Source organism: Apostichopus japonicus, chromosome 10, assembly GCF_037975245.1.
Source record: "Apostichopus japonicus isolate 1M-3 chromosome 10, ASM3797524v1, whole genome shotgun sequence".
In the NCBI taxonomy this organism is placed as follows: Eukaryota; Metazoa; Echinodermata; class Holothuroidea; order Aspidochirotida; family Stichopodidae; genus Apostichopus; species Apostichopus japonicus.
This window is the reverse complement of record NC_092570.1, coordinates 19,367,737-19,382,103: the sequence shown is the minus strand read 5'-3', so window position 1 is coordinate 19,382,103 and position 14,367 is coordinate 19,367,737. Positions and strand designations below refer to the sequence as shown.

At 35.9% G+C, this 14,367-nt stretch overlaps 1 protein-coding gene across 2 annotated transcripts in view; it reads left to right on the top strand.

The window, feature by feature from the left end:
• LOC139974772 (transcription factor Dp-1-like) overlaps nt 1-9,734 on the top strand; it is a 52,297-nt gene extending 42,563 nt beyond the window's left edge. For both annotated transcript variants that reach the window (XM_071982185.1, XM_071982186.1), the window contains exons 5-11: nt 547-594; nt 2,121-2,298; nt 2,937-3,152; nt 3,940-4,091; nt 5,044-5,210; nt 6,838-6,989; nt 7,742-9,734. In XM_071982185.1, coding sequence (XP_071838286.1) covers nt 547-594; nt 2,121-2,298; nt 2,937-3,152; nt 3,940-4,091; nt 5,044-5,210; nt 6,838-6,989; nt 7,742-7,906 — 1,078 coding nt within the window. In that variant the 3' untranslated portion in view covers nt 7,907-9,734. The remainder of the gene's footprint in view (nt 1-546; nt 595-2,120; nt 2,299-2,936; nt 3,153-3,939; nt 4,092-5,043; nt 5,211-6,837; nt 6,990-7,741) is intronic.
• The last annotated feature ends 4,633 nt before the right edge of the window (nt 9,735-14,367 follow it).

Below are 14,367 nucleotides of genomic sequence, written 5' to 3'. Positions count from 1 at the left end.
ATGTTGACATCATCAGGGGGATACTTTAGACTTGTCACACGAGTGGGTAGCATTGCATGATTTAGTGTTCCATTCCAACCGAGACAGCAGTAATGTTGGCAGACAAGCTGCCGGAGATTGCAGCTATCTTTCTCCTCACGAAAGGGAATCTAATTCAAGAAAACACAAAGATGTGCACAGTATCTTGAGGCAATTTCCTGGATCCAACAAATGTGTCCTGTGTTAACAGTGTGGTAGCATAGCTTAACACAAGGAGTAAGTCAGTTTGTTAATTACATACATGCTTACAAACTGACAACCTTTCCAAAGGTGATATGGCACCAAAATTATTCAAGAAGCGGTTTGCAGTAAAAATGTTAAATACAAAAACACACACGGTTCTTGATATTCACTCGTTAAACCTGTTCAACCGGTTAGCTTTTGCAGTACACCATTTAACAAGCAGAGAGCAGCAAATGTATGGGTAAAGAATGTATTGAGGGTAAAACATAAGGCATACAGCACATACTGACTGTTTTTTTTTATTGCTTTTTGTTAACATTACAGCGCTACCAAAAGGAGAGGAGAACCTACAGAATTAGATTTTGGAAATGGGTAAGTTTTAGACAAAAGAAAATCGTGCATGCCAAAATTTCTTTGTTCGTGTTCAGCATTTATAGTTGTGACATTGACTCCTTTGACAGGGACTTTGTACTGAATATACACACATTTAATCTCTGGCTGTCTGATAAGCTGGATATTATAAGCTGCAGTAGAGGTTTAACAGGCTCATTGTAGAATGTTTGTATGATTCTTTTTATTGGTTGTACATAGTTGCAAGGTTGATAAAGTGACTTCATAACAACATTTTATTGTTTTGATACATCGAAAGATTTTAATGAAAAGGGTGGGAGGGAAGACAAACATATGCCACACTGCTATGTGCAAATAACTTGTAATATATACTAACTGGAGACTTGGATCTAGGTATTGTTAGCTGTAAGACTTGCAATACTGTTGAAAAAAATAATAAAATGAAGCGGGGGGGGGGGGGGGGGGAGATGTATTGCCCATTATGGCAAACATTTGTAAATATAGTCAGACATTTTGTTTGCTTGTTCAGTGACTCGTCCCCATAGCGGCAACTGCCCTTTCACTCTCCGTGCCTGAAGTCATCTGGTAACATTTTAGCACTGTCCCCTTTCTTGGTGAGCTATCATTTCCAGACTAATATACCCACCTCTTCTTGATTATAAATATGAGAAATGTAAACCTGACTAATCAAAAGGGAGTGGTTTGAAGACGAGAAGTCAAAACGTGGCAATTTGATGCCACCTTTTTCATGTTGCCATTATATTTATTTGGGACAATAAACTGCATTGTTACGCGACTTTAGTACTGACAAAGTACCAAAAGTATTGCATGTCGCTGCGTAAAAGGCTCATCTGTAAAGGCAACTGAAAAATAACTTAAGCTGGTAGACCTATGAAAGCCACCTTTGAAAACCACTGGAGAGAGGTCACTGTTACAACTTTCGTGTTTACTCTACGAAGTCTACAGTTCAAACATAATGGTGTTACATTTCATCCTTTAGTTACCTATTCTTATTAATCAAAACAACAAGTTTGGACACTGTTTTCAGAAACTCCCAAAAAAATATGGATTAGAGATACTAATAACGAGGCCTTAATGGCACAGCTGCGCCATCATTACCAACAGTACACCAGTAGAAAATGTTTAACCGGTTTTAAACGCTAATTTCAGAACATGGGCTTCTTTCAAACTCTTATCCCATAAGCGAGCTATTAACATTAAGAAACAGAAGGAACAAAGAGGATGCAAAAACAAAATCAAAAGAAATATTTGAAAAGTATATTTGTTAAGCTTGGAAAATAAAATAGTTTAAATAAAATATAATAAATATAATTTATGTAATATGGATGGGAAAAAAATGCAACACTTCCCAGTTGCTACCAGAGCAGGGGGATTGTGTCTATGCTGTTAATATTAAAAAGAAGAATATATCAGAATGGTGATTATGAAGAAATGATATGATGCTGAAAGAAATTGATAAAAGTGAATGCTTGGACGACGCTCTGTCTATTTTGACCACATAAATGTGATTTTATTGACTCTTACAGAGGTACGGGGAAGAGGAAGAGACGTGAAAAGGAAGGCAAAGGACTTCGTCATTTCTCCATGAAAGTCTGCGAAAAGGTCCAAGCCAAGCAGGTCACGTCGTATAATGAAGTAGCCGATGAACTGGTAAGAGAATTCACAGCCCCACACCAACAATCACCGATTTCACCGTCAGAACAGGTAACTACTATCGATTGATTTAATTCATACATTAATCATTGGGATCAGTCAATACTGATCAATAATTGATCGATTAATTGAAAACTTTGTGGTCTTTATTCCGTCACTCTCCTTGTCGATCTCGTTTAAGGGTCTTTAAACTAAGTTGCTACAGGTCCTGGTTTTGCATTGTTTAAATAATTTGGTGCTTTTGCAGACTACCAACCCAACCCTTCACATTTTGTAACCACTGCTCCTTTAATAAGTTGGCCAACAGTTTTTGCCCTTCTTAGCTTGGGACTTTAGAAAGTTCTTTGAAATTCCAAGCAGCCAATCAGAGACCTTTAAAGCATGCTTTCTGCTATAAAATTGAACAAAATTCAACTCTCTGCTACACATAAAAAAATACAGCATGCGATGGAAGATTGCTGAACGTACATGGTTCATTTATATCTAACCCCTGCGATATATATTTGGAGTTTGAACAGGCCCTTATAGGATTCGGTCAGTTTGCTAACAAAGGTACAAGCTAATCAAAAATGGAGCTTTAACCATGTACAAATATACTCTCAGACAGTAATTCTTTCAGAAATATATTTTTCTTGATACTAAGTATGTTGTTGTTTTTCTAAACGGTCTTCCTTTTATTCTTCTCGTAGTCACAGTACGATCAGAAAAACATCAGGAGGAGAGTCTACGATGCCCTCAACGTCCTGATGGCGATGAACATCATCTCGAAAGAGAAGAAGGAAATCAGGTGGATCGGTCTACCCACAAATTCTAGGCAGGAGTGCGAAAAGTTAGAACGGGAAAAGAAAGTTAGGCTAGAGAGGATAAAACAGAAAAGATCTCAGTTACATGAATTAATACTGCAGGTAAGAAGAATCGGCAACTGGTTTGGAGAATTATCTCTTGTTGGAGCAAAAATGAGATATGGGGGGGAAAAAAACTGAAGGAATTAATCGTAATGGTGGATGACAAATTTCTATGAAGAAAAAAGGGTTTTCTAAGATCTAAAGATTATCTAATGAAAAGGGTAAAACAAGGTTTTACTTTATTTGATAAAAAATTGTAGGTGAGTGAAATGTGTACATGGCATCTACGTTATGTCAGAGAAACATTGCCTAAAAGTAATAAATTCAAATATAATGTGCCTGGTAAGTTACAGTAAGTGTGTGAAGCTTCAGTGTGTTCTGTAATGCTTCTGGCAAAGCAGGCAAAATGAGTCATAATTATGAAGGTCATCATTAACTTGTTGTTTGATGGAGATGTCCAGAGTTTCCACGCCTATTCCGGGAGCATGGGACTGGTGTCAAATACAGCCATGTGGTTACTACAAAATGCAATAGTTCTTCTTTTTATTTATTTCTATGTCCCACTAGATTTACTGTAGCACTAAACATAGTGTGGGGTTAGCTCTGTTCGTAGTAAATTTTAATTCACAGTGCCTAGTCCCTCACCTCATATAACCTTATGCATTACAGTATTTACCTCGCTCTAGCATCTAGCAATTCTTTGTGTTCGTGTACGGCCATCTCCCTTCCGTAATTGCCATCCTCTTGTGAAGGCATCGCTCTTCTATCGCTCTTGATAATCTTCATCAATCCATCAAGTTTGGGGAATGACAAGTAACGTCCCCCTCTTCCATTATTTCGTCCACAGCAAATAGCTTTCAAGAATCTGGTTGCTAGAAATAAGGCTCTGGAGGCAGAAGGCTCTGGAGCTCCTACAAGCAATTCAGCGATTCACCTACCGTACATAATTGTAAATACCAGCAAGAAAACAGTGATCGACTGTAGCATATCTAATGACAAGTAAGACCCTTTCTTTTATTTCCAGGAAAGACAAGATTGGATAGACCTATGCAGTTAAGGTTGGCATTTGTCTGTACTGAGAAGGGTTGTTTAGGTGGGGTATGTGTATATATAGGTGTGATGTGTGATCTTTAATACAGCCAACATCAGCTGATCTCATACCTCTTGGGGAAGTTATAAAGCAAGAAGACTGTGTAATCATAATATCTCTAGATGAAAGTTTTTGGCAGGCACCTCATACTTGATTTTGTTGTTTTTACTTGATTGGCACAAAGAGACCATTGTTTTTGGTAGAGGTGAAATGTCATTTGTATTATTTTGATGTTAATTTGTGTGGAAAGTTTTGTGTGTTTTTAATTTTGTCTATACCTGCAGAATTCTTTAAATGATGTGAATGATAGGTTATATTGTAATGAGTTTTAGCAGTGCCTCATATTTGGAGAAAAGCTAAAAGGTAATGAGAATTGCTGCATTGACTGTCCTTAATGGAGTCATTGGAGTCATTTCATGTTTGGCAAAAGGTTGAAAGTCTTGCTCAGTCTGTTCAACTTTTTCAGGATTAGACTAGATTTTCCATGCAGGAAGTAATATAACTTCCCACTCGGTACTGTGGGTTTATGGCATTTGCTCTGCATGTTTTGACAGTAGGGTTGTATGTGTGTGTTTGTGTGTGTGGGTGTAAAGTTTTTGTATTTGTGTGTTTGTGTGTGGATGTTTTTAGACTAATCAGAAATGTTTTTGTTACATGATCAACAACATCACTGAAGGCTTCCCAGGTAGGTTTTCATGGGACCATCATGCTACAGTTGTTACCTATTCAAACAAATCGAATGCTGTATCAATATATGAAGGGTTTTATAACAGACAGATCCGTGTCTACCCATGAGAGAGAGGAAACTGTTCTGTTTGGCTTTGGTGACTTTTCTTTATTGTTTCTTTCTCTGTCCTTCAGATTTGAGTACCTTTTCAACTTTGACAACACATTTGAAATCCATGATGACATAGAAGTCTTGAAGAGAATGGGAATGGCCTTTGGTCTGGAGAAGGGCCAGTGCGAGGCGACAGATGTCGAAAAAGCCAAGAAAATGGTGCCAAAAGCATTGGAGGAATATATTGATGGTGAGCACATGCCTTGGATTTTTGTCCTTTCTTTTACAAGAGGGCCGCCCCCAGTGAGTGAAGCTGATAGTAATTGGTAATGGAGAAAAGGTTAGAGGGATTGGGAAGGTGTAGAGGTCGGCAGGATTGGATAAAAAAAAACTTGCTAAACTGTTCTTTTTTTGCTTTCATTTTTGTGACCCTCCTACAGTAACTTAAGGTTCTTACCCTCCAAATTATTCCCACAAATTAGGCCTTAGGTATTGCAAGATTCAGTTGCCTCCTGATCGCCGCAGGGAAAAGAACTTGTGTACGTGAAATTCTGAGTTGCAACATGATGGAAGAGCATGATTATACATATATCTACAAATATATATATACATATATCTACATATATATGTATATAAGATATGTGTTTGTCAGTGTGGACATATACCCTACATAACTGTTTAAATCCTCTGTTGACTGCACTATGGCCCATAAGCAAGACTAACTGAGGGGTTAAAGCACTGTGCTTACCCTAACACCTTACCCATACCAATGTTGATGTACAAGGGAACAACTAAAACCGCTCGCACTACTAACCCATTACCTAAACATTAATGTTTTACTGCCTGTGGGTCTGCACTGTCCATGATTGACTATACACACTAAACATTGTCTTTATTCTATAGATAGTACTAGATAAGCCATGTATCAGTTGCATTAATTCCTTCTTAGACATGCCCTGAGAAAATATGAAATAAAAAGACTTTTTAACAATTGTTGTACACGAAAATACTGTGTAAAAACTCTCTCAAGATTTCTGTTCTCATTCCTAGGCATCAGAAAAAGCAAGCAAACCAATTTCTAAAAAAAACAAAAAAAAATCTGTTTCCTAAACCACCATATGTGTTATACCACAATTATGTACTTATATATATATATATATGTAAATACAACTACAGGCCGTGTTTTCTTAAGGGCGGTATGCCTGTTTTACAATGACATGAGGTGGAAATACACAGTCTTTGTATGTCTGAGATAAGCATAAACACTTTGTTCACAGTTTTGTTTACATTGCATTTCCTGACTGTAAGCCAATAACCATACATGGAGGGAATTTCCATTAGTCATACAGCTCAGTATTGGGTGATACATATTCACATAAACAATATTGCAAGTGGACAATTTCCTCAAGATCTATCGATGGTTATGTTGTCATTTTGTCATCACAAAGGCATTCAATTCTCTACAACTGTGTGTGTGTGTAATATACACTTTCAATGTCCTATTGAACCCTACGTACGATTTAGCCACGTAACGACAAGACTGAAGCTTGTGGTCTGAATCCTTTGGTTTCTCCATTTTTTTTTACTATGTATCCATCACTGATTTATAGATTATGTGCTTGTTGAAAGTTTTTGCTGTACATCCCTCCTACCATGGTATATATACCCTTTACCAGGATGAACTCCTCTTAATTAAATATTATAAGATGTTGGATCTTACTTTAGGGTATACAGCTGTCATATATATTATATACCAAGATCCCATTAAAAGTCCTATCTGGTATGTTAAATCTCTGTGTCAAGTTGGCCTCTGTCTCAGTGACAAGTAGACTTCATATTATAACTCATAAGTTATTGATGATGATTTCTTTTTCCAGAAATGGCAATCAAGAATAAAGAGGCCTTTTCCAGTTCCATTGTGGCTGGTCCAAGCGGTATCCACAAACAGGGTTCATCAAAGTCTGCCTATCAGCCGGGGGACCCCCGGCTCTCGCCTCTTGCTCTGCCTTTGTCGCAGACTGACGAAGAGGTAAGATTCAAATCGGCCAATCACATTTTTATTCCATTACCCACAAATGCATAAGTTAAAGGGGTAGTCCAGAGGGAATTCTTTTATTTTATTCACTTCTTTTGGATGATGAATGAGGAACATATACTTAGGATCCTGGTGAAAGTTGCAAGCACTTCACTACATAGCATTGTTATCAATATATCGATTTTTGAAATTGCCGCAGATTGCACCAGCAGTGAACTGGGAAGCAAACAACTGTGAATTGGATGTGTGTTTTAAAGAGAAACGTAAAAGAAATTTGTCCGCATGCTTCTGTGACATCACACCTGGCTGCTTTCAAGTTTTTGTTGGGTAGAAAAAGGTTGAAAACGTGTCCACTTCAGACGCTGTTATCTCGAACACGGTACGCAGGATTCTAATTCAGACTTCACAAGGACACTAAGAATATGTTCCTCTCTCGTCAATCAAAAATAATAATTGTCAAAACAAACGTTCTGCTGGACAATCCCTTCAAAGCAGCTTATTTGAGTTGATGGTTAGTTTGACCTCTGACCTACCAAGATTTGTATAAAAAACCATTGCTCACACTTCTTCAAAATAATGGTCAAGATTCGTGTAGCCGATGAAGTGAATGATCTCCGAATTGTTAAATGTAAAATAATTGAAATGTTCAATCCAATTTTGCCTCCTTTGTTGCCCACATATTTTGTATTTTTGTTACATCCTCATGGAGTTATCATTTTAAATACTTTCTCTCCTGTCGTATACAGGTTGCCATGGCGACTGCTGGTGCAGATTTTGTCGCATCGCAAGATTCCAGCCTAGGGTCGTTTTCCGATGCAGGGCAGTCACGAGGCGCTACAGACACCCCCTCGTCGATAATGAGCGAATCCGACGAAGAGAGCATACCATTCACACTGGATCATAATTCATAATTCATTTGAATGGCCGCCGGTAGAAACAGCCGTAACAGAATTCGCATGACAGTTTTTTAATTTTTTTCTTTCCTAATGGGATAGCATACTAGAAGATTATATGGAGCTATGGTAGGCACTTGCGGATGCGGATTAGATAAGAGACCTGTTATACTCTCCATCCTATTGGCTATTGCTTGGCTTAATATAGAGCACAGATAATATTTCTGGGAAGAAACATTTTATCTGGCAACTCTTAATGATATATCACTGCGTATAGTGAAGCAAGAGTGATAGGAATGCGTTTCATGATCTGCAGTATAATGTCCTGTTTGAGAAGTTGAAATTACTGGAGCAGGTCAACTTGGTGTACTACGTCACTGAATAAACATAGCAGGCTCAAGCTGTGAATGCCTTGATATTTTACTCCAAGGATATCAAAGGTTTCATTAAACATTGAGGTGAAATGCAATAACAATTTGTTTTCTTCCACTCAAGAGTGTTTGAAATCAGTTTGCTTAATGAGACAATCTTATCTGAGGAGGAAAACAAATTAAATAAATAAAGACAACTGGAGAAACACAGTTAACTGAATATTCATAATGAACCAGACAGTTAACTGAATATTCATAATGAACCAGACAGTTAACTGAATATTCATAATGAACCAGACAGTTAAATGAATATTCATGCTGAAACATTCTCCGACCGGAATGAGGGAGAAGATATACAATAATGAGCAAAAGGAAAAGTGGGGATCGTGTAGTAAATATCCGATAGTTTTTACGAGCAATGAAGTTCTAATTGGAAGAAAGAGCAAAAGTTTCTACAAGTATTGTGCAGTACTTCCTGATATTTTCAATAAAATGACTGAAGCCAAATTTTTTTAGTAACATGTACAAGATAGTATCCTGGAATTAAGAAATTTTCCTATTCTTGAAATCAATTGGGAGACCAACAGAATGTTTGTACTGAAATTTCTATGGTCAAATTTGTAAGAAATCTTTTCCAATGTTTCTCCTTGTGTAGTTTGTTGACAAAGTGGAAATAAAGGAGACATATGTGTTTGATGTGTAAAAGCCCTGTTTGATAAAGTACAATATAAGTAAGAAGATAAAACAATTTTTTTTTTAGCTTGAATGTAGCTTACTGTAGTTTGTTCAAACTAGGCTAAGTAATAAAGAATTGCAATGATCACATTTCTATTGACCAAGAAATTGGGAAAATGGGTGGGGGGGGGGGACTAAATGATGAGAAAAAAATTAGAAAGGTTTCTCTTGCTTATATCACAGCCGATGATATTTCTCCTCCTACTGAAGAATATTAGTGTGGGGGTGGGGTGTGAGGGAAGGGGTGTGAGGGAAGGGGTTTGATTCCATGTTACAAAAAATTTCTTTGATTTTTTGATAATTATTTTTCTGGGCTCATTTCCCTGCAAAAATCCTTGTAATTAATGTGTCGGTTCAGCGAGATTTATGATGTGAAACCTTTTTTCTTTTTATAAAGTGATTGATTATTTAGGCAGGGCTTTCTCACACTGCTTTGAAATTTAGCTCATGGGTATTCAAATTAAAAAAATGTTCTTTCCTTCTTTTTTATTTTGTCTTCATTTGTAATTTATCAGGGAATGTGTTATAATGATAGTTAACAAAAGTTCTTTTGTACAGGTAAACGTTGAATGTAACCTATCCGATATTTTAGGCAAGTCAACGGGTTAGTTGTTGTTTTTTCCCTACGAAGTGAGAAAACCTGATATGAAAATGTTATTAGTAAACCAGGTGATGTTGGTGGTTTCAAGATTTTTGAGCAAATGTTTGATAAATAAATAGATAGATAAATAAAAAAATAATAAATTAAAAAAAAATTAGTTAAATAAAACTAGTCCTGTAGGTCAGGTCATATTTGAATATATGCAACTTATCCCTGTGTGAAGTAATATTTAGCTTTGCATTCAGGATCTGAATCCAGACAAATAATCAGTTTTTATGCAAACAACATAGATGAAATTGTAAGAGCAATGGCACATGCTTGGGGAGTAGAATCAAATTACGTGGTTAATTATTGTTAAAACGAAGTTTCTGATAAAGGACTCGTTACCCTGTATGGTTCTAGAAACCTTGCAATTTCTGCAAGGGATTTAAAAGGATGCAGAGAAAAATATTTTTGACAGAGTGAAAGGAAAGTTTGGCCGTGACTTTCATACTCAGTATTTATTGCCTCTGGAACTGAGAATGGTTAAGTCACTTAACCTAATTAACCTAATTATCTGAATCTTTGTACAAAATCCAAATTTATTATCTGGAAATCTAATCTCTAAAAATTTTTGAAAATTTAAGACAGAAATGTTTGTTTCTCTTAAAACCATTCTTGCCTGTATCCATGCTACAGAAAAACTTAACAACTGAAACACCTAGAGGATGTTTAGGTTGCTATGATGGTTGAATTTTTTCATTCCATGTTGGTAAGTATGAGCATTTTCAAAGTCACCTGGCACTTTAAATTATTTTACTATGTTGAAACATGGTAAAATTCAGCTCTGGTCTTCCATTCCCACCCCAGATGTCTCATTAGTGAGTTCTAGTTTTACATATACGATAGATGAGTTTTATAGACATTCACTTTCTTATGCTATTTGTTAACATTACAATTTCAAAGTTGTGTGCTGCCACCATCATCAATACTCCATCATCAATACTATTTTCTGGTCATAAAACTGTAGGTGCTTCCTTAGCAGGGAAGCAAAGACCTTTGTTAAGATTTGTGAGGCCCAACGCTGTTCATTTTTAACTTTTGTTTTTAGCTACAATGGATTAGTTTTGTGGTTGTCTGATTGCCTGGCTGCTTGTTGTAGCGATGATAGTAATGCAAACTCTTTATAGTAATAGTAATGTATGATAGTAATGTAACTCTTTATCAAAATTATTGTAATTCATTTTGCAACTGCTGGTAATTAGATCTATTGGTTTGTCTGCGAAAAAAAAGGTAGCTATAATGATATGCATAGTGAGAATTTTTTTTCCTTCCCCCTTTTGAAACCAAAACATAAGTTCCTGAAATTTAAATACTGATAATGTTCATATCATGAACTATTGACTGCACAGTTTATACTCATCCAGTGTTAGATCAAAGTAAATAGTTGTCTAGTTTGATGAATTCAATCCTACCTACCTACATGAGGCAAACATATCATCATTATGTTACAATGCACAGTTTTGCAAAAAATACAAAATACAAAAACACATAGTTTGAAAAAGCAGTAGGTCACAAGATTCCCACTTTGTGTTGATCATTGGGAAAAGAGAATCACCTTTGTGGATGTTGTTAATATCTTACTAGTAACATGGCACTTGATTGTGAACACATTCATAGAACGCGCTCAAGTACCCTGTAGTACTTTCACATCATAAAAAACTAAAAATGGTTCATGATTAAACGTGATCAAAAATGATTAGCTTGATTTAATGTGTTTTCGTTTTGGACTGACCTTAGCATATTTCATATTTATCATTTGGGCAATTTTTCTTTTTTTCTCTTTTGACACGCAACAGTATAAAAGTTTAAAATAGGCCTTGGTAATTATGTATTTTTACAAGCCATTTACAAGCCATTACAAGCCAGTTCAGGGATATCTTCATTTTTTGTATGTTATTACGGAAGGAAGTTTCTCTTTTTCTTGCGGGTGGAGGTTGGGAGGGGGGTATGAGGGGCTGGAGATGTGGGATGGTGGGAAGCATTTCCATGTCCCTGTTTATGTCTCTCTGTTTTGCTTTGGTTATTACAGATCATCAGATCTCAATGTTGTTCGGTACTTGTTGATTTTCCTCAGTGAACTGTATTTTATTTTGAAGGTTAGCTGGAGTCAAATATTTTTTTGATTTATTAAGTACAAATTGTTCAGTTTTTTCTCATAGTCCTGGTATTGCGTTATTACCACCTACAAAGGAGCAGGAAACTCCTGCTGTCATATCAAACATTTATAAAGTGATATATCGTTAAAACTTCAAAGAAACCGTTCGTTCCCTTAAGTTTTGATGCTGTGGTGTATATCAAGTTACATTTTACCGGAAAATTGTTAGTTGCTTTTTTTTCAACTTTTGACGTTGGGGAGGGTCACAAATTAATAAATCAAATCTCTCAGTGAGGTAAAAATCTTCCCAAGATATGGTATATATGAATTAATACTATCTGTCATGTTACGTCAAGTATTCGTGGTATAGTTGACATCACCAGTTGATTAGGTCCGTCATGTAATTGGGGAGCAATCAAATTTTCAAATGTGTATGAATCTTAAATATTAGGGTTTGTATGACCTTTAAAATAAGTAGTTAAAGGTAACAAAATCCATAAATTTGAAATACAATTGTTCAAATTATTTAAATGTTTTGGGATGTATTTTGATACGGTTACCCTGAATTTCTCAAGGAGGAAGAAAACAAAAGAAGTACAATGTACTTTATATCAAACGTGGATAATAAGAAAATGAATTGACTTAATATATCTGGTAGCATTGTGAATTATAACAAGTTAATGGGAGTTGAAACAAAACCAAATACTCCAATGAGATGTTGGTTTGAAGGTTGAATCATTTGAATATGTCATGATTGGAAGTGGAATGTGATAGATAGGAAAGATAACGAAAGGAGGAGGAAGGGAAAGGGGGGGGGGGCTCGTCTGGACAATATATTGGTATAAGCTAATTTATTGGAAGGCAATGAATTGGTTGATGGCAAACATTGTATTAGACTTAGTTCAAACTTTCATCTTTGCTGAACTGGTGTTACATATTGTTGTAACATACAACAACGTAATGTTAGGTACTGTGCTGTAGAATGCTGGTTGCATGTTATTGTATGATCTGACTTTTCCACTGCAAAGTTGGTCACCTCTGTACTTAACGGTATCTGAACAAATACTCTCTGTATTTAATATTACTACAGTTAATATCTATACTAAAGCAACCTTTGGCATTTTTTTTCATTCTTTCTTTATTTTTGTGCAAGGTCTTACTTGCTGCAGCTTTCCAAAATTCATAATTGTTCTGATTTACATATCTTTGAGCTTTAACCTTGCTGCTTGCTGCATTTAGTTTTGCTGTTTCCCTTACAGTGAAGTGGGCAGTGTACAATTGTAGTGTTCTTCTGTAAACTACATGAAAATTTAATCAATTTAGTTTGATGTGACCCACAAGTAACCATATCAATATCCATCTTGCAGTGAAGGTATCATGTTTTAATATGAATAGACCAAAAATTGCTCAATTTTAATTTGGATTACACCCATGCAGGTTGAACTAGTTGTTAAAAGGAATCAGTTTTACTCATTTTATTTCCTTCTATATTTACTATATATATATATATATATTTATGAAATGAAGTAATCTCATGGGGGTTGGGGGGGGGGTAGTTAAGACAATTTGCATAATGCTTACACAGTTTGTCCATGCATTCCTGAATTTACTTCTTTATGTATGTTTGATGACAATGGTTACTGTTGCTTGAAATAGGATATTGGACTGAGAAAGAAGGGATTGAGAAATGGGATGAAGGAGGAAGGGAGGGAGGATACAAAGACTTAAACTTTCAAAGGATAACAGCAAACTGATCATACAGTGCAAGTGTTCACCTGTTAACCTTTTAGATATTTCAGCCTAAGAGAGACACTTTCAACTTCCAGACATTTTTGGCAGTAAATCTATTTTAGTATCATATTCCATGAGCCTTTGCTCTTACAAGGCAAAGCGGAAGGTCTGTTGTACCTTTTTGGTGATGTTATTGTATTTCATAGTCATTCCTATAGGGGTCTGAGAGTATTAGCTTCCTTATGTACAGCTCCGTATGCTGTGACTACCAACTAGCTGATATTTGTGTATATTATTATTATTACAGTCTATCTTTGTACCATAGTGGAGTGATGTATTAAATAGACTGTTTTCAGATATTTTGCATTTTGTATTGTCTTTATTTTGTCATCTTTTATTTCAGAGATGCCACTTTTATGATTTTCCTGTTCATTTTCATAGTTAATCTCAAATTTGTTCACTCTTTTTTTGCATTGAAACCTTTTTTAAAATTTTATCAAGAAATTCAGAAATCGTACTTTCTTTCAACCACGCCAAAAAAGCATACAGAGAAGTCACATTTATAACAGGGTAATATTAGTCTCCTTCAACCGTCATTTAACACAGTGATATTAATATGCTTTGGTTGTCTTAGAAGATTTTCCGTTGATTGCTGCAAAGAACGACTGCAATAAAACCTATAGCCTAGCCAAACATGTATGCAAAGCAAAACGTCACACTGAAACCACTGATCCAGTCTGATCAATTCATATCATGTCAATGCCCACTGTACTATGTACACATTTGTACTTGTCAGAATAGACAGAAATGATGATATAAAAAAAAAGTGAAGGGAGGTTTGCAATGGAGCTGTCCTTATCAAAGAATACAACGATGATGTTATTCCACACGTCTGAAAATACAT